This window comes from Borostomias antarcticus, assembly GCF_949987555.1.
Source record: "Borostomias antarcticus genome assembly, chromosome: 13".
NCBI lineage: Eukaryota > Metazoa > Chordata > Actinopteri > Stomiiformes > Stomiidae > Borostomias > Borostomias antarcticus.
Window position 1 is genome coordinate 8,965,330 of NC_140246.1, and position 24,968 is coordinate 8,990,297.

General features: G+C 52.3%; 2 protein-coding genes across 2 annotated transcripts in view; one reads left to right on the top strand and one right to left on the bottom strand.

Annotated features, from left to right (window-relative positions):
• Positions 1 to 27: 27 nt before the first annotated feature.
• vezt (vezatin, adherens junctions transmembrane protein) lies at positions 28 to 13,726 on the bottom strand (the record flags this gene model as incomplete). The annotated part of the gene is made up of 12 exons (XM_084447744.1): positions 28 to 2,194; positions 2,302 to 2,509; positions 2,727 to 2,836; positions 3,366 to 3,559; positions 5,171 to 5,520; positions 5,982 to 6,125; positions 6,303 to 6,465; positions 7,262 to 7,546; positions 7,820 to 8,004; positions 8,224 to 8,313; positions 11,705 to 11,842; positions 13,691 to 13,726. 12 exons carry the CDS (start codon positions 13,724 to 13,726, stop codon positions 1,605 to 1,607), a joined length of 2,493 nt encoding a protein of 830 aa, XP_084303870.1. The 3' UTR covers positions 28 to 1,604.
• A 297-nt stretch (positions 13,727 to 14,023) lies between these two features.
• LOC311316811 (uncharacterized protein) overlaps positions 14,024 to 24,968 on the top strand; it is a 19,802-nt gene continuing 8,857 nt past the window's right edge. The window contains exons 1-5 of the mRNA XM_084447745.1: positions 14,024 to 14,215; positions 16,649 to 19,025; positions 22,315 to 22,432; positions 23,646 to 23,713; positions 24,187 to 24,217. Coding sequence (XP_084303871.1) covers positions 14,206 to 14,215; positions 16,649 to 19,025; positions 22,315 to 22,432; positions 23,646 to 23,713; positions 24,187 to 24,217 — 2,604 coding nt within the window. The 5' untranslated portion in view covers positions 14,024 to 14,205. The remainder of the gene's footprint in view (positions 14,216 to 16,648; positions 19,026 to 22,314; positions 22,433 to 23,645; positions 23,714 to 24,186; positions 24,218 to 24,968) is intronic.

Below are 24,968 nucleotides of genomic sequence, written 5' to 3' on the forward strand. Positions count from 1 at the left end.
GGCAGAGACGGTGACAGAGTAGGGGGGTGGGGCACTTCACTCAACCACAACACTATATGTGAGCCACTGCAACGGGTTTGCCCAGATAGGTGTCCCAAAACATGGGGTAAAGGGAAACGTTCCCTATGACCAACCAATAGCACGGTTAGCCACGACACCATCTCATCGCCGCTGTGATTCCCATCCTCAGTGCAGTTGGCTCGTCCCGCCTTCAGCTGAACAACATTCCGATCAACACGTTAACTACGGCGGTACAAAGTTCTAGAGTGCAACCCTGAATATCCGCCAAAGAAAGCACTTCTCACATCCTTTGCTTGTTCTGCTGAGTGACCCCTGTAAACACGGATGCTGAGAGAGAGCGGAGTCTTTGTAAAATATTTAAACATTCAAGACACAACAGCGTTCTAACAGAAGCTCATTCAGATTTAAAATAAAAGTAATCAGGGGGCGAGGAAGAGCCCCTTAACACATCCAGTAGGGTAGCGGTGAGCGGCATTAAGGCGGGAGGGCGCAGTGCAGACCCCCACCCCTGCCTCGATGTATCCCATCATCCCACTCTTCCTGAAGCCATTGAGACCGGTATTTCTCCTGCTCTAGCTTACTGAGTATATCAAAACATTTCAAAGTTCACCACTGCATTAAATGAGTTCAACTCAACACCACACTTTTCACACTCAACACCAGACTCTGGTCTTCCAATTGGATGCTGTGTGGTGAGAGGCGGGGCTTTTAGCAAATCAACTGCCTAGTCGTGAATAAGCCCCTCCCTATGAGACAAGGGGCATAAAAGCACTGGACAGAGACAAGACGCAAATAAAGCAGTGATGGTAAAAATAGCCTTCCCTCTCCTTGCTATCAACCAGCCTCTTTCCATCTCCTCATTTTCTGTGCATGTGTGTGTGAGAGAGAGAGAGAGAGAGAGAGAGAGAGAGAGAGGGAGAGAGAGAGAGAGGGAGTGTGTTAACGTCAGCAAAGTTCAATAATGTAGCGCTTACATTCAGATTTCTTGTTGAGTGACATTCCACTCAACTGTGCACTGTGCCCTGGCAGAGCGTGCTCATTGGAGCACCAGCCAGAGCAGAACCCACATACCAACCAACCAGCTGCTTAGTACAGAATAGTTTCATTTCATCAATAAATAGATCTTGTTTTTGTTTTCAGCTTAGTAGTGCTTTTATGATTTATGTTGCAGCTTTTCTTGACCAGGTCTCTCTTGAAATATTTTAAATCACAACGAGACTAAGTTTACATGAAAAAATAAAGAGCAGGCTACACAGGGAGTGACCTGGGCCAGGGTCAGGTGGTCAGATCAATAACACAGTAATGATTATTTGACCTTGAGACGGTGAGGTCAGAGTTCAAGTTGTGGCTCTGGTACCTGAGTAGGACAGGAGGAGAGCACAGTGGGGATTGTGGGTAGGGGATGGACGGATGGGTGGACTGAGAGGATGAGTGTCATAGTGGGCAAAGCATATGCATATGAGCCCCCCCACTCACAGCTGAGGAGACATGAGAGACCCATCAATAAATAACCCATGTAAACAGACATGAATGTAGAGGCAGCCCTTCTGTTCAGTGCTCAGTAAAGCAGTGGGTTGTTGGTTCTAGTCCCCCTCAGAGGTCTTTTCTCCCTCCTCCTCCTCCTCCTCCTCCCCCTCATCTCCGAAAGTCTGCTCCTCCATGCTGGCGAAGGCGTGCGAGCGCGCCGCCACCTGGGCGGCCAGGGCGGAGCTAAAGCTGATGGCGGCGGAGCCGTGGAGCTCGGTCAGCCTGTCTGTCACCGAGAGGGTGGGGACTCTGGGCCGCAGGAGGCAGTCCGGCCCGTTCTGCCCCGCCCCCTCCTCGGGTACGCCATCGGACTGGTAGAGCCGCGTCCCGCCAGGTCCGTCCGAGACCGAGGCTCCGCCCACCTGCCCCTTCTCCTCCTCTTCCCGACCGCAGCTGAACTCAGTCACCGGCTCCGCCTCTTTTCCACTCTCATTAAGGGAAGGGTCGTCCCTGACCCCGCCCGCCTCCTCTTCCCCCTGCTCCTCCTTCTGCTCCTTCTCCTCGTCTCTCAGACTCGCTGACGAGTGGTTGCCGCCGCCGCCCCCCATTCCCGTCCCCGTCACGCCCACGGAAGCTGCGCCGTCCAACGGGTCGGAGGCGTTGTGCGGCTCCGAGGTCTCCCCGGCAACCGGAGGCGTGATGGCCGCTAGGGGGGGGAGAAGAGGGAGAACGCTCGTTAGTTCGTCACCACGGGGAGGGAGAGGAGGAGGGGAGAGAGGGAGAGGTGTGTACTGTGGGGTTCGGGTGCGAGACCTTGGTCGTTGAACAGCAGCTGTTTCCACTTCCTCCTCTCCTCCTCTGACGCTCGCAGGCCCAGCACGGCTTTGAGCTCCGACAGGACGCGCCGAGACTCCTCCCTCTCCCGCCGCTGGCGCTCGCACTCCTCCGGCGACAGCATGTCGCACGCCGAAGCCCTCCACTCCTCGTCTGAGTCAGACTCTGACACGTACGCCTCCAGCTCCTGGACGATTGGTAGGAGAGGGAGGACCGGTCAGGCAAAACAAACACACACAAAAACACACACACACACACACACACGCACACGCACACACACACACAAAAGCCAAAAACACACATCCACCAAAAAGACACACCAAAAACACACACACCCACCAAAAACACACACACACACACACACACACACACACACACACACACACACACAGTATCTCTGTTACCTGCTCCTCGGGCACGGGGTCTGTGTTCTGGATGAGGAGGGTGTAGGACTGGGGAGGTGGGGGGGCGGGGGGCGCAGGGGGGGGGGTCTGCTCCGGGCCTTCAGGAGTTCCTGTCAGAGAACAGACCGGGTGTGGATGGAACGCATTACGCACAGATAACACACGCATGCGCACACGCACGCGCGCGCACGCACACACACACGTATCCAGCTTCCTCTCCTCCATTCCAGCAGTGAGAGAACCTCAGCAACACTGCAGTAAAGAGCAGCCTGGGCTGAAACTAGGCCACTGACCCCCCCCCCTCCCAACCCCGTACTGCATCTCCCCCCCCCCCCCCCCCTCCTGGTCTGCTTCTCGTCCTATATTCTGAAGGAGCCACTTCCTCCCTGGCTGGGAATAGTCTCTCTGCTGGGTGGGGGGGAGAGGAGGAAGTCCTGGCTAAAAATAACCCCGCTGTAACCATGGAAACCCAGTGGCTACCGCGGCGAAGGGGGGGGGGGTCAAGATATTCAGGCCCGCAGTGGGGGCCTGCACCCTTTTTAACTGAAGCAACAGCAACATCAACACCGTGCGTTGCGCGTGTGTCTGTGTGTGTGTGTGTGTGTGTGTGTGTGTTTGCGCGACCCTCTTCCTCCTCACCCGGGCAGTTGTTCGCGCGCCGCAGCATGCGCTCCACCTGGCTGACCGTGTCCTCCCAGCAGCCGGCGCTGGCCTGCATGTGGGGCTGCAGGAGGCGGAGCCGGTCGCTGAGGTCCCGGTAGCCTGAGCACGTCACCGCCACCGGCTCCTTGGACACCATCAGCTTCTCCAGGTCGTCCTCCAGGATGATCATCCTGTCAGAGCCAGAGAGCATGAGTTGGAGGGGGTGGAGGAGGGGAGTGTGGAGGAGAGGAGTGTGGAGGAGGGGAGTGTGGAGGAGGGGAGTGTGGAGGAGAGGAGTGTGGAGGAGGGGAGTGTGGAGGAGAGGAGTGTGGAGGAGAGGAGTGTGGAGGAGGGGAGTGTGGAGGAGAGGAGTGTGGAGGAGAGGAGTGTGGAGGAGGGGAGTGTGGAGGAGAGGAGTGTGGAGGAGGGGAGTGTGGAGGAGGGGAGTGTGGAGGAGGGGAGTGTGGAGGAGGGGAGTGTGGAGGAGAGGAGTGTGGAGGAGGGGAGTGTGGAGGAGGGGAGTGTGGAGGAGGGCAGTGTGGAGGAGGGGAGTGTGGAGGAGAGGAGTGTGGAGGAGAGGAGTGTGGAGGAGAGGAGTGTGGAGGAGAGGAGTGTGGAGGAGGGGAGTGTGGAGGAGGGGAGTGTGGAGGAGGGGAGTGTGGAGGAGAGGAGTGTGGAGGAGGGCAGTGTGGAGGAGGGGAGTGTGGAGGAGAGGAGTGTGGAGGAGGGGAGTGTGGAGGAGAGGAGTGTGGAGGAGGGGAGTGTGGAGGAGAGGAGTGTGGAGGAGGGGAGTGTGGAGGAGGGGAGTGTGGAGGAGGGGAGTGTGGAGGAGAGGAGTGTGGAGGAGAGGAGTGTGGAGGAGGGCAGTGTGGAGGAGGGCAGTGTGGAGGAGAGGAGTGTGGAGGAGGGGAGTGTGGAGGAGGGGAGTGTGGAGGAGAGGAGTGTGGAGGAGGGGAGTGTGGAGGAGGGGAGTGTGGAGGAGAGGAGTGTGGAGGAGAGGAGTGTGGAGGAGGGGAGTGTGGAGGAGAGGAGTGTGGAGGAGAGGAGTGTGGAGGAGAGGAGTGTGGAGGAGAGGAGTGTGGAGGAGGGGAGTGTGGAGGAGAGGAGTGTGGAGGAGAGGAGTGTGGAGGAGGGGAGTGTGGAGGAGAGGAGTGTGGAGGAGAGGAGTGTGGAGGAGGGGAGTGTGGAGGAGGGGAGTGTGGAGGAGAGGAGTGTGGAGGAGGGCAGTGTGGAGGAGGGGAGTGTGGAGGAGAGGAGTGTGGAGGAGAGGAGTGTGGAGGAGGGGAGTGTGGAGGAGGGGAGTGTGGAGGAGGGGAGTGTGGAGGAGAGGAGTGTGGAGGAGGGGAGTGTGGAGGAGAGGAGTGTGGAGGAGGGGAGTGTGGAGGAGGGGAGTGTGGAGGAGGGGAGTGTGGAGGAGAGGAGGATGGAGGAGAGGAGTGTGGAGGAGAGAAGTATGGAGGAGGGGAGTATGGAGGAGGGGAGTATGGAGGAGACGAGTGTGGAGGAGGGTGTAGAGGGGGAGTGTGGAGGAGGATGTAGAGGGGGAGTGTGGAGGAGGGGAGTATGGAGGAGGGGAGAATGGAGGAGACGAGTGTGGAGGAGGGTGTAGAGGGGGAGTGTGGAGGAGGATGTAGAGGGGGAGTGTGGAGGAGGGGAGTGTGGAGGAGGATGTAGAGGGGGAGTGTGGAGGAGGATGTAGAGGGGGAGTGTGGAGGAGGGGAGTGTGGAGGAGGATGTAGAGGGGGAGTGTGGAGGAGGGTGTCAGGGTGTGAGGGGGTGACCCTCGGGGGGGGGGGACTCACTCGTTGAGCAGGGCTTTGAGGTGCAGCTGCAGGCTGCGCACCGACGTGTGGAGGGTGTTGAGCTCGCGGCACTTCTGGCGGGCGCGCCCCGCCCTGTCCGTGCTCTGCGTCCGCGGCTGCGTCTCGAAGTACCGGTGGAAGTCGTAGCTGCGCTGCAGGTCGCCCAGGCAGCTGGCCAGGGCGTGATGGAGGGGCTCCGTTACCGTGGAGATGGTGGCGTGCAGAGGTGGCGGGGCCTCGCCCTTGACGCCGTCGCCCTCCGACGGCTCCTCCAGTCGCCGTGGGGACAGCAGCAGGGCCAATCGGCGGAAACATTCGGAGCTCTGCCCCACCCACAGCTGGAACAGCACCTGCCGGAGGGCAAGCCAACAGGGACAATAAGAGTTACTGCAAAAGACCTGCTGTGCTCAAGACGTCCTATCCGTTCTACTGTCCATCTCGCTCTCCTCTCCCCAGTGTCTCTCTCCTCTCTCTGTCCCTCTGTCTCGCCTCTGTCTCTCTCTCTGTCTCTCTCTCTGTCTCTCTCTCTCTCTCTCTCCGTCTCTCTCTCTCTCCGTCTCTCCTCTCCCCAGTCTCTCTCTCTCCGCAGTCTCTCTCTCTCTGTCTCTCTCTCCCCAGTCTCTCTCTCTCCCCAGTCTCTCTCTCTCTCCCCAGTCTCTCTCTCTCTCCCCAGTCTCTCTCTCTCTGCCCAGTCTCTCTCTCTCTCTCCCCAGTCCCTCTCTCTCTCTCTCCCCAGTCTCTCTCTCTCTCTCCCCAGTCTCTCTCTCTCTCCCCAGTCTCTCTTTCTCTATATCTCTCTCTCAGGACTCACCTTCAGGGCCGGGAGGCTGAAGTCGTCCGTCAGCTCCTGGGCGCGCTCGTCGCTCAGGTGCTCCACCCCCAGGCCCAGGCCCAGCTCCTTCAGGGGGACGGCCGACACGTAGTTGGTCACGTTGTCGATCTCGGAGCTCAGGGGGTACGTGGGGGAGGAGTCAAGGGAGCGAACGAATCAGCTCTGATTGGTACGTCTTGCGGAAACATATCCTGTGACCGATGCACTGTCAAACTGGTCTGAGCATTCACCGCCCCCCCCCCTCGCTCTCGCTCTACCTCTTTGGTGAACGCCCCCCACCCCCCCTCCCCCAGGTGAAGGATATGCTTTGAGCATGTGGCAGGTTGCTCGGCGGGAGGCTCGGAAGGCCAGTCGGAGCGCCCGGTACACCGCCTTCCTCAGGCCAATCAGCTGCTGCCCTCTCGGCCCCGCCCCTGGCCCCGCCCTGCTAAAGGAGGCGGCAGCGCTCACCCTGTCGAGCAAACTTGACAAGTGAAATGTGACACAACTGTGCAGACGTCCCAGAGAGGCGGGGTAGCACACGTAACACAGAACACACGACACGCTGACGGGGGTTAGTACGACACACTTCCACCGCACGACACAACACACACAAGACCAGATGATTCCAAGACACACACTTGAGACATGCCAACATGGGTCAATAACTATACAACAAGACAACAGACAACACGAACACAGACTGAACGGTGGCTCAATGGTTGGGATGGAGCAGACAGGGGAATGCAGACTTAAAATCAACCTGAATATGACGATACTGTAATTTAGGGGAAAGGGGATTTATTTATTTTTAACCACTGTGTTGCTAGTCTAGAGTAGCCGAAAGTCTACCTTACAAGTTGGGCTAGGATAGTTTGAGTACGTGGGGTCAAAGTACACACTAGCATTTCAGGTTGGGCTAGAATGAGGGTCACACTAATGATATTAGCATTACTGAGCATGTAGATACAAGTTCTATAGTGTAAAATTATTTTTTTTTATTTTTTTATTAGGACTATTATTGTTGTTATTATTATTACTATTATTAATATAGGGTCAAAATACTATTTGAAACATTTCAATTACTTATCTGTGCTTGATTCGTCTTGTTTAACATAATGTAACCAATAGGCTTTTCCCAGAAATGCAAACCCCACCCACCTGAGACCCTAGGCAGACTCAAGCAAACGCTGAAGTAATCGAAAGGATTTCAAACCGTATCACAGCCCCGGGTCTGGTAGCAAGGGGACGACGTGCGTAGACGAAAGCGACACACTTACAGGGTGAACCCTCTGGAGATGACCTCGGTCTCCTGGACCAGGCGCAGCGCCTTGCGGGCCAGGCTGGTCAGCGCCTTGCTGTTCAGCACCAGGGCCCGTAGCTCCGCCGCCTGGCCGTGCGCCGCCCTCTGCATCCGCCCCAGCCTCCACAGACCCGCCCCCCTCACCGCCGCCCAGCCCAGGGCGGCCACGCCCCACGGGACGGCCGCCAGGGACCACGCCCCCTCCGAGAGAGACCGCAGGCCCAGCAGGATGGCGGCCAGGCCGACAAGCACGGCGACGTCCCTGAACGGGGGAGAAGTTGAGAGCGAGCATGTGTGTGTGAGTGTTCGAGTTTAAGAAGTTTTAGTTGTCATATGAACAGGGATATGGGTACATACACATTATAAGTAATAATAAAATATACAAGTATAGTAATAACAAACGTAACAGCAATGTAACAACAGAATATAAAATACAAAATACAAGATATGGGTGTAATAGAAAATAGCACGTCTTGTGTGTGAGCGTGCTTGTGCGTTTGCATTGCCTGTGCGAGTGCGTTAGTTAGAGCCGCACCAGTGCGAGGGGGTGGCGAGGAGGTGTGGCCTGGGCAGGGTGCCAGCGTGACTGGCGGAGCCGGAGGGCGGGGAGCCCAGGGTGAGCAGGCTGGGGTCCAGCAGCTCGATCAGCTCCACGTCCTCCTGCAGGAGCACGTCCTGGTCCAGGATGCACCTCACCGAGTACTGGCCGAACGCACCGTCCTGGAGGCAGGGAGGGACGGAGGGAGGGAGAAAGAGAGTGAAGGGGAAGGAGAGAGAGAGAGGAGGGGAGAGAGAGAGAGAGAGAGAGAGAGAGAGAGGAAGAGTGGCAGATGAGGAAGAGGGAGATAAAAATAGGTGATAACGTTAGTCTACTTGTTGGAGAGAAGCCACTTTATCCAGTGGTCTCGTCAGCCTGCTGCTTCCCAAGGAAACGCTTACCAGCTGCTGCTCCAGCCTATGGGACGCTGCGGCCTGGTGGAGTGGTGTCTTTCTCCACATGGCTTCAGCCAATCTCCATAATCGCCCTCCCTGCCAATCAGAAAGAGGGGGGTGGGGTTAGTATACGGCCAGTGGAGAGACAGGAGTGGAGTTAATGAAGAAACAATCAACTTTTTGTAAATAAGTAAATAACTCTGCAGATCATCCTGTATCCTGCAGTGTAGCTGCAGATATACAGCATATTTTGTACCCCCCACACACACACACACACACACACACACACACACACACACACACACACACACACACACACACACACACACACACACACACACACACACACACACACACACTTGTGCACAATAAACAAAACAATAATCACAGCAATGCCAGTAGGAGTCTCCCAGGAAACTAGCTCTTTTAGGCATCAACAAAAACAGTAATCTGTGTGTGTGCTTGTATGTGTGTGTGTGTGTGTGTGTGTGCCTGCTCCTACATCTTACACTCTTAGATATGCTAATACCCTCTCCCCTAGCCATAACACCCCCAGCTGCCTTCTGGGCTCCAGTAGGAGTGGATCACTTTTGTAAACACAAACAATTTAGAGTAGAACATTCTAAACAGAACAGTCTCACAGTGCATTCCAGAAAAATGCGCCTGGAGCATTTGGAGAGCTAGGGGAGAGGCTGGGGTAGAGGCCGGGGGAGAGGCCAGAGGAGAGGCCATGGTAGAGGCCGGGGAAGAGGCCAGGGAAGAGGCCAGGCCAGGCCAGGGGAGAGGCCAGGGGAGAGGCCAGAGTAAATCAGCGTGAATCAAATCAAATAGAAGTGTATTCATATAGCCCGGAAGAAGCACTCGCCATCCTGTTATGGGGGGGGGGGGGGGGGGGGGTCTGAGTGTTCCAGTCTGCAGGGGGGAGGGGTCAGGTTTTGTTGATCCTGACTGGGTGCTGTAAAAAGTGACCCTGTTATTACAGCGCTGCAGTGTGATTGGACAGGAGGCCGCAGGGCGATGGATTATTGATTAGATTCTGAGCTACAGGGCCTAGCGTTCAGGCTAGACTGATCATCAACAAACAGCATTGGAACATGGCATCAAAATAATCAAAGTGTGTGTGTGTGTGTGTGTGTGTGTGTGTGTGTGTGTGTGTGTGTGTGTGTGCGTGCGTGCGTGCGCGTGGTCCTCTGGTATGATTCATGTATTTCTCTACTATTCTAAACGGAAATGTATCACTGTATTAAATTATTAAATCTTTGTTAGGACAGACGGTGACGCACAAACACACGCGCGCACACACGCGCACACACGCGCACACACACACACACACACACACACACACACACACACACACACACGCACACGCACACGCACACCAAGTGCAGTTCATGTCCTGATCCTGTCTTGTTCTTGCGCTTTAGTATTCTGCTAGTGTAACACAGCCAACATTCCGTCTGCTTTGTTCTCCCGGTGTCCGTCGTGAGAGGGGATGAGGGAATGGAAACGCTCTCTATAGACCTATGTAGCACTGTGTGTGTGTGTGTGTGTGTGTGCGTGTGTGTGTGTGTGTGTGTGTCAGGCACACAGAGGGAAAGTAGTATGTGACTGAGTGCTTGCTATAGTAATGTCATACTGTCACTATAAAGCAATCTAGTGCTCTTCTACTCCTCTCTTTCTGCAGGACAGGCCTCTCTTCTATAAGGGCGCATATCATGGGGCATGGTTATGAAGGCATTCAATGTTTATTGAGATATTCAATGACAATGAACTTAACCCTGTCTGATCTGACATCATCACGACACATGCAAATGTCAATAATAGTATTACCAGTTAGATGGTACAGTAGACGTCTCTCTTCTTTCATGCCCCCCCCCATACCTCTGTCCATCCCTCCATTTTCCCATACTTCTCTCCATCCCTGCATTTCTCTCCATCCCTCCCAGGAGACAAGACAACCATACATATATAATGTATATCTCTGGCCATAATGCAATACTCTCATGCATACAAGGGTAAAAGTAGGCAGTGTTGGCCTCTGACTGTGAATCAAATAAACCAAGCTGAATGTAACGCACACACACTACACACATACACGCGCACACACAATCTGGGTTTCAGGATGTTTGACACAAAGTGACGATCCCAAGCTTTCCTGTCTTATATCGCCCATTCCCCAACCCTCCTTGGAAAAATACACTACCATCCCGGGGAGGAAGAATGACACGGACGGAAAGTTCCTGAATGGGGCAAACGCGACATCATTTCCTACTCCGACAGAAAATGAGCCAATGGCATCTTGTGACCATGAGCTGACTACCGAGAACACTCTCCTACAGCCAGAACACTGGCTCATAATCTAGAATGTGGCTTACTCAGGGATCAGGATACTTGCTGGAATACTCTGCCTTTTTTTCTTACTCTCTAGATACTATTAAACACACCAAAAAACACAGCGAGCAATTCCATTTCACTGCATATTATACCTGTATGAGACATGAATCTGACTGGAATTGCCTGAACAATTTGCTGAATCCAAGGCTACTAAGGTGTCAGTTTTACAGCTAGGAGAATGAGATGTGTGCATCGAGTCACAAACCCACCATCCACGCACATCCAGATGTCCACAGCCCAGACAAAAACAAGATGGCGAGGGGTAGACAGGGAGGGGGGGGACGACACAATCTGGGTACGTGAGAAGCTTTCCTCCATGTCTTGTCTGATGGCTAACTATGTGAGTGTAACCGTGTGTGCGTGTGTGTGTGTGTGTGTGTATGTCTGCATGCGTAATGGATCATGACTTTGGATCAATATCAGTTGAATTACTTCCTGATGATACGCAGAGAGAAACTAACACACACACACACACACACACACACACACACACACAACTCAAGAGTGAAAACAGCAGCAACTCATTCGGTGACGTCACGCGGAAGTCCGGTGGCTTACCGCGCTTGCGCAAGCAGTTTCACATACAGCTGCGCTGGTTGGAGCGAACGTGTATGTATGCATGTATGTGTGTATGTATGTAGGCTATGTTAGATCTCATACATACACACACACATACACACATGATCTTGTAATATTTGAACAAGCAACCCTTCGTGGTACACGTGACAGACACACAGACACACATACATACATACATACATACACGCACCACTGAGCTCACAACGCAAGCACTCATTCGGTCACGTGAGCTCCCCCATTCACTTAAAGCGCGATCGAACTACCGCGCATGTGCGCGTTGTTTTGTAGTGAGCTGCGCTGTATAACGAGAACGTGTGTGTATGTGTGTGTGTATGTATATACGTATACACATACACACATACATACATACACGTAGTAAGTAAGCTTTGAACAAGCAACCAAAGTGGCACTTTTCACACCCGATAGTGGGCGGTCCTCTGATTCTGTTGAGGGATGTGTGTGTGTGTGTGTGTGTTATACTGAGAGGAAGCAGCAGGGGTGGGTGGTCACTCACTCTGGGTTTGGGAGGGATGTTCTGGGGGGAGGCCGGGCCCCCCTCCCCTCCGTCACTCTCCTCCTCCTGGGACACGGTTGGACATGCCTCGAAATCGGTGTGTCCTAGATCCTGCAGGTAGTGGAAAAGAGGAGAGTTCTGCAGAGACAATAGAGAGAGAGAGAAACAAACAGAGATTAGTGTGTGAGAGAGAGAGTAAATGAGAGAGAATAAATGAGTAAATGAGAGAGAGAGTAAATGAGAGAGAGAGGGTGGAGAGACAGAAAGTTGCGGTTAACATCAATTTGTTCTGAGTTCACAGTCAGGGATTCAGAGAGAGGAGACATAACCCAGGCCAGAAGAACATCTCAGACCCGCTGTCTGGAATCGCCAGCTCAGGATCCAACTGCTCTTCCGTCCGGCTTACCATTCCACACGGATTTCAGTAAAGAGCTTTCACCCTTGCGCACGTAAACAAAACTGCAGCACATTCAGCCAGAAAATTTAACCGGGACATAAATTAAATCTAACAGGTTATATCCCATTGAACTCACCAAACAACTTAGCTCAGATGAGAGAATACTGCTGTACGCACACACACACCCTGGGTTCGTTCCATCATGAGTTTAAGACACTGGGGAAGCAAATACCAATTAATGTGTTCCTTTGGTGCTGTCTTTAACCCCAGCCTACCACTAACAGTGTACCACGCTTTCTTGGTTAAATATAATCCACTCCAAAGTCCAGTTCAACAATGGACAAGGAAAGAGCAACTCATAATCCGAGGCCCCTGCATGAAATCGTCACTGATTCCATAAAAGATTATCTTGTATGTGTGACTGTGACTGACTGTGTTAGCAGGAGAAGGAGCAGCCTGCCAATGTCTTGCACCACACAACAATCCCAAAGTCAGCCACTTCAATTTCCCAACAACAGAGATGTACTAGACCCAGCATGTTGGGGTGTGTTTCACATTATTGTGAAAATGAAAGTAAAAAAAAAAATCGTATCTACCCAATTGGTTCCTGTTTGCCTGCGGCAAAACACTGCAGCAATATTGACACACACACATTTGGTAATAACCTCAGATAACTGACATTACATGCTTCGATTTTCAACAAGAGATGCTTGACCCAATTCTCTGCCAGCTGCCGACCCTCCTCGTCGATAGGCCTACTGATGAGAAAATCTCTGCTGCGTCGAGCCCAAGCCTGGAGATGACGTTACCGTTATAGCCACATCTGGACAGTAAATCCACTACGGACATCTACCTAGCCAATCACCGAAATACTAGTACAACCAAAGGCTGGCATTTATCACTAGTTACTTTAATAGCACACGTTACTCACTTGCATGGTCGAACGGAATCATCACACATGATCGATGATGTTGTTGACTCTGATGTTTTGAGCACCTACAGCGCATATGCGCCGATCTCATTCGTCCCCAGAGTCCCCACCCCAGAGTCCCCACCCCAGTCCCCACCCCAGTCCCCAGAGTCCCCACCCCAGTCCCCAGAGTCCCCACCCCAGAGTCCCCACCCCAGTCCCCAGAGTCCCCACCCCAGAGTCCCCACCCCAGTCCCCAGAGTCCCCACCCCAGTCCCCAGAGTCCCCACCCCAGTCCCCAGAGTCCCCACCCCAGTCCCCAGAGTCCCCACCCCAGTCCCCAGAGTCCCCACCCCAGTTGTGATGAAACCCCGGCAGTTCACACAGGCCCATGTCCCACCATGGTCTCCAAACTGCTCCAAAAAGCAAGTGGTTGGCCAAATTCTTTAAATTAAGACTTAACAGCGACGCATAGCAACAGGGTGCCTAACGTTAGCTAACTGGGCGGTTGGATCTAGCGAGGTAGCTACCTTAGCTAGCAGATAGACAGGGGCAGTATACGAGCAAGACAGTAATATATCAGCACGCATTGTGAATTAGAAAACCTCCAGAAACTCGTGTTTGACAAGAGCAGCGCAAGTGTTCATGGTGCACAATCCTTATAAGTTAAGACACAAACCTCAAATACCACATCTTCATCAAACTCCTCAGTCATTGCTATCCGCCATCGATATCCAACAGTCACGCATTCTGGGATTGTAGTCGCTTGAAGATGAAGAAGTTGACGGCGTTGCTAGCAAATGGCTAGCGGCTGGAGGTAATTTCCTATGTAAGACTACTATTCCCACAATCCAAATTATCCAGCGCTTCCTCCCTGGTGCTGCATGCTGCGGCATCTTGCACACAGCGGCCTCTAGTGGGCATGCTGAGAATTGTCAGCGTCCTGAACTGGGAGCCTGAAGAGGAAACAGCGCCGTGGACAAAAACTTCGGGGAAAAACTGAGAAAAAGGACATGAGGAATGGGTTTATTCACATATTAGTCGCTGGAATTAGGAACAATCATATGGATTTGAAATTATGTCCGTGCTGGTGTTTAAAGCCGACAATGGTTTCTGATAAAGAAGACTCACAGAAATCCATGCCATTCCATTGAAAGTAATTTTACTCATGGAGAAAGGACCAAGTCGGGAGTCATGAGCACAGGTTTGTTTCCTGGATGGGCTGAGATCTGTTTTAGTTGCATTTTGATTTTGTCTACAATGCAGAATGTCCGAGTAACATTGGTTATCGGAAAAGAATCACAGAAAACAAAGCAGCCTACATCCCCAACTGAGCTCCGCAAGTTAACGTTTATTTTATTTTTTATTTTTTAGGCTACCACGTTTCATTGTAGTGCTAGCTAGCAAATTATTATGTTTCCCAATAATAGCTATCTTTTGTGATGTGCAAGGAAGATGCACTTTTGCTTGCATTATGGTTTTGGAGAATAAGAAAATTAATGCAAGATGCAAGATGTGTCTCTTCTCTTGAGCTAACGAGGGAGTTCATCTCTTTGTGTGAAAACATCTGTGCTGCTGTTGCCCTGATGCGCAGGAAATGTTAACTTGGGAAAAAACGATGCTAACTTTCAAAGCTTTCAACATAGCTGTAAATATTTTAGAAGATATAGCGGGCTATTTACAATCCGTTTAAGCAAATAGTTTATGAGACGGATTTTTACAGATTTTTCCATGAGAGCTTGCAGCTAAGGTCACTCAGACTTCAGGCACATCCGCTTATGACTCCACTTCTCGTGGTGTCGCTCGGCCAAGAGTTCTGATCCCCCCCAGTCGAGCGGAAAATCAGGCCTGAAACCTTAAAACACACACGCAAACACACCAATAGCGCGCGCGCACACACACACACACACACACACACACACACACACACACACACACACACACACACACACACACATATTTCAACAATTTCCCCTCTTGGATAAATAAAACACCTATCAACATTATCTAGGTCCAGTGCTACTACCCAGGACAGGACAACGAGGAACCATGAGGAGAACACTGGATTTGACTTGGGTGGTTGCCATTGGAGCTGAGACCACATTTCCTCTGCCGAAAATAAACACGCCAAAAGCAAACTCGAGTTAACCCCAGGGTTCCCTCGCAATGAATCAACTGCAATTTGCTTCAGACTTCATGATTCTTATACCTCAAAGGCTTGGCCAGATCCATCTTCGCTTTTATGAACTGAACTGTGTCCAATTAGGTTCCAGGATGACCCAAAGACCTTTTTGCTCTGAGGGCTGGCGTCATTGACTGTAGTTGTGTACATAGGTAGCGCTTGACTTGAACTGAGGTGCCAGTAGGCTGCTCGCCAAAACTGTTCATGTTTAGTTGTAGGAGCTCCACCTTTCATTTTGAGAAGATATTTTAGAACAGTTGCAGGAGCTCCAGCAGTAGAAAATCTGAGGTAACCTGACAGATTATTCAGCTCCAATGAGCTCCTGCCCAAATCAAGCACTGAACCAAAACCATATACAAAAAAAAAAAATCAATAACCTAAAACCATAATTTCAGAGCCCTCTTTTTGTACAACGTAATATAAAATATTACTCCTGAAACAGCCCAGTTGAGGTTTGGTTGAGTTTTCACAAGTATGTGGGACTATGACAGGAATGAGGGTATCAAATTCAAGATTCTGGATTCATAATTCTGTTATCCATTTAGTGCAGCCTGCAAGGGATGTGTGTCGCCTCTGGCAGGGACATTCATTCACTAATCACATTTATATAGTGCATCAAAGTGTCTTTGTCAGGATGGGAGATGTGACCAACACCAAGGACTAGGGCTGGGTTAAAAAAAAAAATCGATTCTGAATCGATTCATGAATCCCAAAATCGATCTTTTATTTAATGAATGAATGAATAAATGAAGGAATGAATAGTTCATTAATTCATTCAATGATTCATTCATTTTTGGAAATCAGTATCGATACCCAGCCGTAGTATTGATGTGTTGCATAACTAGTCATGTAATTAAGGTCACAGCTAAAAAAATAAATAAAAAGGTTTTAGTAACACTAACCGAATCGATATTGAATCGAATCGTGATAATCGATTCTGGACCTTGTGAATCGGAATTGAATCAATTCTTGAAATTCTAATCGATACCCAGACCTACCAAGGACTTTTGTTGAGCTGCTGTTTGTGAAATTGACAGAAAACAAGGAAGCACTGAAGAAACTTGACCTTCTGTCTGGACACAGCTCAGTCATATTTGGCTCCAAATATCACATACATGTTGGTGACCTTTCTAATGCCTATGGCCACCACCACATGGCCATGAGGGAGAACCCCTCTGTGACCTCAAAGGTTGACCTGCTGGTTCTTGCTCTCAGACCACCCCGAGCAGCTGTCTGTGTGCTCCGAGTGTGCAAGGGGTCGAACTACATCAATGGCAGTGTGTTTTGTTAGGGTTTTGTTGGTCTTGCTGCTGTTGCCTTATGTCAGGGCCCATAAACAGGCGTAGAGGAGGCAAGGGGTCATCGTTGTTGTCTGCTGTGGTGGGTTGGGTTTCTGCCATCGACGCCAGCCCAGCTAGTGTCAGTTACGTCTTCTCTTCTTCCTCTTGTCTGCAGGTGTGAAGAAGCCACCAGTGGCTCCCAAACCCAAACTCAACCCTCCCTCGGCCAAACCCTCGCCCCCTCCCATCGCCCCGAAGCCGGATCTTCTACTCTCCCAGCCCTCTGTCCTTACCCAGTCACCCGCCCTCCCCCAGCCCTCTCCTGCCGCCCTCAAGAGAGCCAAACCAGCTGTGGCCCCTAAGCCATGTCTCCCCAGACCTGCTGCCTCAGTCTCCCCCCCACCTCTCAGGCCCAGCGTACCCAACACCCATTCCCAGGAGCACTTTGGGGCCGCGGAGGACAGCCTCTCCGCTCTCAACTCCAAAAATGGGATCGTCGCGTCCGAATCCGGCCATCGCAGCTCAGACTACATCGTCCCGACTTGCTCCTGCGGGCTCCGGGGATGCTCCCAGTGCCGACGACAGCTGGGGAACGGAAACGGACATTCCGCAGAGGTCGGGAACGAGCCGCACGGCCCGTGCGAGAACGGGAACTCCGCAGGGGGGTCCGGAGCGCCGTTGGCGGCGACCAGGCGGCAGGGCGACGTGGAGAACGAAGAGGGCGGAGCAAGGACGGAGGAGAAGGGCGCTGGGGTGAGCAGCAAGAAGCTCCACCCTAAACACAGGAGCAAACCTCAGAGGCCCGAGAGGCTGAGGAACCAGGAGAAAGGGTCGGGGAACCCGGAGAAAGGGTCAGGGAACCCGGAGAAAGGCCCTGGGATAGGAGAGGAGCCCAGTAGTGAGGAACGCTGGCAGGGGAAAGAGGAGTCGGTCCGGAGGTGTCAGGCCGGGTCCGTTGACCGGTTATGTAGCCCTCAGGAGTGGACGCAGACGGAGACACGGACAGACGATCCCGAAGCAGTACAGACAGATACGGACCGCCGTTACGCCGACCGCCCCGAGGGCGACGACGTCCGCCCCGCCGCCTTCATCCCCGCTGCCTTCATCCCCGCTCCTCCTCCTCCTCCTACTCCTCCTTGTCCGGCATCCCCCGCCCCTACACCCCCCCCTCCGACCCAGCCCCCCTCCCCTTCCCAGCCTGCCTCCCCCGCCCTCTCCCGCTGTCCCCACGCCACCCGCCACGCCGACGGCGGCGCCCCGCCTCCAGGGTCGGTCCCCGCTGCCCCCAGCAAGCCCCTGCCCGTCCCCCTGCCGCGCAAACCCAGGAAGCCGGCCCTGGTGAGGCAGGACGGCGTGGAGGCCGGCCCCCAGGAAGGCGGCGGCGGTGGCGGCGGCAGGGAGGAGCAGCCCCCGGCGGGGGCGGCCGAGGGGATGGAATGTCCCCCCGTCACCCCGGACAACGGGGAACGCACGGAAGATTTAACCGACGAGCCCGACGCGCCCGTGCCCCCCCCCCGGCAGACGTCCCTCTCGCCCCGCCTCCAGCGGGCGGCGCCGCGCTCCCCTCCCTCCCTCAACAGAAACACCTCGCACTCCTTAGGGCTCCTCTCCCGGACCGAGCCTCACGCGCTGACCAGCGGGGGGAAGGGAGAGGGGGAGGAGCAGCAGGAGGCGGCGGCGGTGGCGGCGGAGGAGGAGGACGGCTACGGGGACTTCGAGCGCTACCCGGTCACGCGCAGCCTCCCCAAGCAGATCAAGCTGGGCTGCCAGCACCCGCCCCCCCTCGCCACGGCCCGGAAAGCCAGGTCGGCCGGGGATGGGGAGGAGGCGGAGAGGGGGGGGTCCCCCCGGGCCCCGCCCAGAAAGCCCCAGAGGCACAGCCTGCCGGCGCCGCCTCACCCGTCCGTCTGCCCCCCCGCCCCGCCGCACGCCAACACCCCCATGAGGGAGCTGCCGGCTCCGCCCCCCAGGGAGAAGGCGGGCTGGCGTTTCCCCAGGCCCAGCGTGACCTTCTTCAGCCGGCAGGTGCAGGGCAGGAGCAGCGTGCCCCCTCAGGGGAGGGTGGCCCTGGGGGGTAAGCAGAGGGCCCAGTCCTTCTCGGCGGCGGACCTGGCCCGCGCCGGCGGCCAGAGGAGGAGCCTCTCCTTCCGGAAGCTTCTGGAGCTCCCCCTGTCGGTCAAGATGCTGCCCAGGCTGCTGGCCAGGGGGAGCCAGTCTCTGGACTGCACCAGCGCCGAGCCGGACAGGGGCGGGGGGGTGGTGGCGGGGGGCCAGCGGAAAGCCGCGGATCACCCCGACAGCGGCGGCACGGGGTGGCCGAACGGGAGTGGAGACGAGGGGGAGGGGGGAGAGGGGTCGGCGGAGTACGAGAACGTCCCCCTGTATGAGGAGATCCCGGAGTACATGAACCTGCCATTCCACAGCGCCCGGCTGGGCTGGAAGCACAGCCTGGACGACCTGGACACACACGCCGACTCGGACCTCTACGAGGTACAGGATCCCTACGAGAGCAACGGAGGCTACGGGAGGTCTCAGTGCAATGACTATAAGAGGTACAGTGTTGTCTGTGTGTGTTGCTGATGTGGGGTTTTGTGTGTGTGTGTGTCTGTGTGCGTGCGTGTGTGTAGATGTTTTTTTGTGGTGTACTCTATTTTACTCTTAACAAGCACTTACTGAAAGGGCCTGGGTCAGGTTTCTACAGGCAGTCTGATGGCATTGTGTGTGTGTGTGTGTGTGTGTGTTTGTGTGTGTGTGTGTGTGTGTGTGTTTGTGTTTGTGTGTGTGTGTGTGTGTGTGTATTTGTGTGTGTGTGTATTTGTGTGTGTGTGTGTGTGTGTGTGTGTGTGTGTGCGTACGTACGTGCGTGCGTGCATGCGTGTCGTGTCTACACTCAGCTTTCAAGGGGCACAGAGTTCCTCCTACTTGTCTGATCAGTTGTTGCCCAGAGTGAATAACTCAGTCACACCATCACTGCTAACTGATGCCTGTAGTCTGTGTGGTGAGAAACCGAGAGGTCTCCCAGGTGTTGGGGAATGTGTCTTGTGTATGTTCGCCCTAGGCTATGTTTGAGTACAGGGTCAATGTTAACAACGTAGGCTAGACCCTACTATTAGGTTTAGTGCTAAAACCATGTTTCTGCCTACTGCTATTGACATTGGGCAGTATACGATAACGTAAACACAGAGTACGGGTCCTCAATTGCCTCAACTGAACATGGGCTGTCCTGGGATAATTAGCGTTAGCCGTTCGCATTGATACGAGTGTGAAAGTTAGCCTCCCAGCTACAGGCCCAGGCTGTGAATAGAGCATTGATGTGCAGCAGGTTGGGCTGTTTTCCTGTGGGTTATTTTCAGTGGCGAGGGCAGGAAATGTCTGAGAATCGCAGAAACGCCGCACAGCACTCTGAACAGGGAAAATAAACCTCCAGCAACCGCCAGGCTCTCCTACTCCCTCCCTTCTTGTCACTTTCTTTCTCTCTCTCTCTCTTTCTCTCTCTCTCTCTTTCTCTCTCTCTCTCTCCCCCCCCCCCCCCTTTCAACGTGAAGCAGCTTCACTATATAAGATGTTAGCTTCCATTGGCTGCAGGTGAATGGGAGAGATAGCTAGTCCTGCGGGCTAACTGAGCTGAGGAGGCTGTCTGTGGTAGTTGCTAACAAGAGTCAGGCCTCCAAACTCACACTAACCTAATCACACAGCCCTCTCAAGCATTCGGTGTCCCTGTTTTCATAATAGATCACAAGTTGCCTGTTTCCATGGGGAGTGTGTGTGTTTAGGTGTGTGTGTGTGTGTGTGTGTGTGTGTGTGTGTGTGTGTGTGTGTGTGTGTGTGTGCGCGCACGCGCGTGTGTGTGTGTGTGTGCGTGCGTGTGTGTGCGTGTGTGAGAATGAGTAGGACACTATGAGGTGAAAGTCAAGTAGACAGTGCCCCAGGCTAGGTAGAGCTGGAGGTGTGTGTGTGTTTGTGTGTGGGTGGGTGACAACAGCTTGCTATTTTTGCTTAAGATCCCATAAAACTAGACATGATGTACAGCATATGTAACTGCCTCTGTTTGGTATTTAGAATGCGCATCTCTGTCTCTGGTTGTGTAAGCTCTGTGTGTTTGTGTGTAGCCTGTGTGTGTGTGTGCATGTGTGTGTGTGTGTGTGTGTGTGCGTGTGTGTGTGTGAGTGAGAATCTGTAGTGTTTCCCAGGCATCTGAGCCTGTTAAGTTTATGTAACTAGCCTCAGGCAGTAAACAAGTGGCGCTCTGTGCCTGTCCCAGTGTGCTGGAATGCCTGTCCACCGAGGGAGAGGGAGACAGACAAGGAGAAAGAGGAGAGAGACATGGAGAAAGAGAGATAAAGAGAGGGATGAGGAGGAGGAACGGATAGAAAGATGAGAAAGAGGAGGCACAAGGAGGAAACAAGGGATTTAGGAACGAGAGGTGGGGTAGAGAGGATGTAGGAAAGAGGAGGAAGAGGAGCTGTTAAAAATGGAAGTATGGATCACTGGTGAAAAAGGTGAAAGAGAGAGACTTTGGGTGCATTTAAAAACACTGTCACTGAATACCAAATGCCAGGCCAGAAACCTGGGTGTCGTGCTGGACTTTGATCTTAGCTTTGAGGCACATATAAAGAATATTACAAGGATCTTATTTTATCACCTAAGAAACATTGCCAAGGTGAATCCTTTCCTCTCCCAGACTGATACTGAAAGACTAATGCATGCTTTTATTACTACCAGGTTGGACTATTGTAATGCTCTCCTGTCTGGCCTACCAAAACAAAGCGATTAGTCAACTCCAACTGATTCAATATACTGCAATATACACGTGTTCTTACAAAGACCAGAAGGAGGGCTCCCATCACACCAGTTTTAAAATCATTACACTGGTTACCTGTCAGTTTAAGAATATATTCGTTTATTAGTATATAAATCCGTACATAATCAAGCACCTAAATACATATGAGACATGCTTTTAAAATATACACCTACAGTAGTAGGTCCCTCATGTCATCTGGCACTGAGCTTTTAATGGTTCTTAGAGCCAGGACTAACAGGCATGGGGAGGCAGCCTTCACTTCTTATGCCCCCAGCCTTTGGAATACCCTGCCAGAGGACCTGAGAATGTCTGTCTTGACATTGCTTTTACCACGTAGCTTTATTTGTGTTAATATCTTAAAGTAATATCTTTAATTTCATATGTTTTATTCTATTTTACACCATCTTTCAATTTTTAATTATTTTACTTTTATTGTTTCTTTTAAATCTGTTCTAACTGTGTTTGCATGATTTATGTTTTTATCCATCTCTTTGTATGAATGGTGCTATAGAAATAAAACAACATTGACATTCAGATTGATAAAGAGTGAGAGAGAAAAGGAGGAAGAGAATGGTCCTATTCTGTGAAGAGAAGAGGATAGGGGGAAATTAGAGGTAAAAGGAAAAAAAGATTTAGCCTCCGTCAAAATACAGAGATTGACACAGTGACAGAGATGTCCTTCAGATTAGAAAGCAGACGGTGTTTGGGGGGGTTGTGAACGTCTTCTGGGGCAGCTGCATTCCAGTCAGAACCTGTGAAGCCAAGATGAAAACATTAGTGAGACCCATATGCATGTTGCTGCTTGTGCTTGTCTCACAGACCTGCCATGTGTCATAGCACACTACAGCCCTACAGACACCACCGATATGGAGTTGCCCCGGCAATTACTTTCTCTAGAACACAAAGTTGCTGTGTGTGTATGTGTGTGTGTGTGTGTTGATTGTGAGCCATTGTGCTGCGAGTCGATACTTCAGCTGGTCTCCATGAGGATAATACCAAAGTGGTGACTGAGACTTCCCGTTTCTTCCTGTATCTGTCAGTGGTTGGCTGAGGCAGGATGACGACGCTCAGTCAGAGGACGAGGTCCACAGCTCTGACGAGGATGACAACAGCTCCGCCTCCAGCAAGGAACACCTGGACCTGTCAGAAGATAGACAGGTAACCCCCCCCCCCCCCTTCCAAACACAAACGCACACGCTATATGCACACACAAGAGGAAAAAATCCCCCAATCAACACACAGAATGGATGAGGTGTGAGATTTTCTTGAAGTTCATCTGTTAGCTGGCACTCCAGGCCTCAGGCAGAAAGGCTGTGGAGCAGCAGGGCTGACGTAACCACGGACCCAGCAGTGATACCGTGGCCAGCGGGCAGAGCTGGTGCGGAGCCCATGGTGGGGTCTAACAGAAGCCTGGGACGAGGCCTCTGGGCTTTCATTCACCCGCGGGTATCATCTGGGTGGGCAAATTCTAGTTGTGTTTTTTGACTTCCTAGACATCTCCAGTTAACAGTTTGGCTTGATAACCATTGCAGACTGGTATGTGGAGCCCTAGAGCGGAAATCTGAGGGTTGTGTGTTGTCCATTTTCGGTATTATGGGACTTGGTGTATCTTGAGTGGTAATGTTATATTTGTTAGGGTCCCGGGGTTAGACCTAATTTTTACTGGGATGCTTTTCATGGACACTTTTTGTCCTGCTTGTAAAGCCATCCCACTTTGCAAAGAATATGAATAAAACTGATTAATGCTGATGGAGAAATAAGGCTAGATCTTTTTTGAGTTTATTAGAATAATATCCCCGATAAAGGCCAATCAAGACCAGAAGGGCAATCGCCTAAAAGGTCCCGAATGAGGACACTGTCTGTTGATCCCTGGAATTAACTCACTAGCTACATGTATCTGCAACACACATGGTGTGTATACACACACACACACACACACACACACACACAATTAGGAGCAGGAGGCCCTTTCAGTCAAGCAGGGGCAAGGCCACTGTCCAAATTAAGACCCATAGAGACTGCCCTGTTGCCGTCCCAGAGCACACAATCAGAGGGGGGGGTAGAGAGAGAGAGAGAGAGAGAACAGAAGGAGAGAGAGGGTGGGGGGTTAGAGCTAAAAGAGAGAGAGAGCGAGCAGAGAGGGAGACAGAACAAAACCACAGCTCAGATCTGGAAACACAAACAGCATCGAGCGTCTTGTTTGGAGCCCTGAATGGACAGATTACCAGCGGCGTAGATCGTGAAACAGGACCGTCAGACAGACCATGGTGGGCTGCAGCGACAGTGTGAGTGACATGTTGGATAGGACACGTTCGTTCCGCAGCGTAGCGCCGTCTGACTGCTTCCGTTGTCTGACTGTGGGTTGTTTCAGCAGGAGGACGAGGTCAAGAGGAAGAAGGTGGTGCACATAGCCCAGGAGATCATGAGCTCGGAGAAAGTGTGAGTGTTGGAGACGTGCACGGACACACGCGCACTTAACGGTGCTGCAGATGACATTTTTATGGAGACAAATCATTTTTAAAATAACAACTCTCACAAGGCTTGTGAGCCAATAGAATTACGACACCTGATCGCTCCCGACAGAGAGATACCGCGTGGTGCCAGCGTCTTCGCTATTGGCTCACGAGCCTTGTTAGATTTGGGAACCAACCATCAGACATCTCAGACAGAGATAAACACAACGTTCATTTCGGACCAGTCAAAATGTTTAAAATGATAAATTCAAACTCAATATTTTTTGGGGGGAAAAGCTATACTTTTATTCCGCAGCATTCTAAAAGCTTTTTTTAATGATTTGTCTACATAAAAATATATTTATCTATAAATAAAATGTTATCTATAGCACCTTTTAATCCATGGTCAGAACATCAATCCTTCTCATCCTGATTGTTCTCTCCTTTCTCCCTGGACAGGTTTGTGGATGTCCTGAAGCTACTTCACATAGTAAGTACCTAACCCGTCAGTGACTTGCCGTTGTGCTGGGTATGGCTCAGTAAGCCTGAGACTCTCTCTCCCCTGGTGTTCGTTGGTGGCTGTTGTTGTTGTTGTTGTTGTTGTTGTTGTAGTAGTTGTTGTTGTTGATGATTGATTAGCCTGCTCCCAGATGGGTGCCTCTGTTCCCGGAGGGATGGAAAGGTGAGTACTTGGTAACCAGGGTTAAAACATGGTTACAGGGATGAGGTGTTGCAGATCGTCTCAGAGGAGGGTGGCGGGTTAGTGTGTGTGTTAGTGTGTGTGCGTGTGTGTGTGTGTGTGTGCGTGCGTCCGTGCGTGTGTCTGAACTGTCTTGTGAGCCTGAACTCAGTACCGGTCACAGAGTGCTCTGCTGAGCACGGTCAGTTGTGCTGACCGGTGTGACTGTGGTGAAAGCCGACCGACTGGACCTCCAAGGGGACTGAGCTGGTCTGAAGTCCTGCTCTTCTGCAGCAGCCGAGACCAGACGCTTGTTTCAGAGCCAGTAGATCTGACAGGTCCAATCTTGTAAATGCCGGTTTTAGAACTTCCACCGTTCCAAATAGGCAGTTATGAAACAATCACATTTAATTTTAAACCGTCTCATTCTGTCTGGGCAGAACACAGCTTAAGGCAAAGGAACACTAGTGGGGTGTAAGAATAGACCTGATATTATCTTTTGTTTTTAGGCCTACATCATCGAGCGTCTGTCCATCTCAAGTTTACAGTGATGATGAATGGA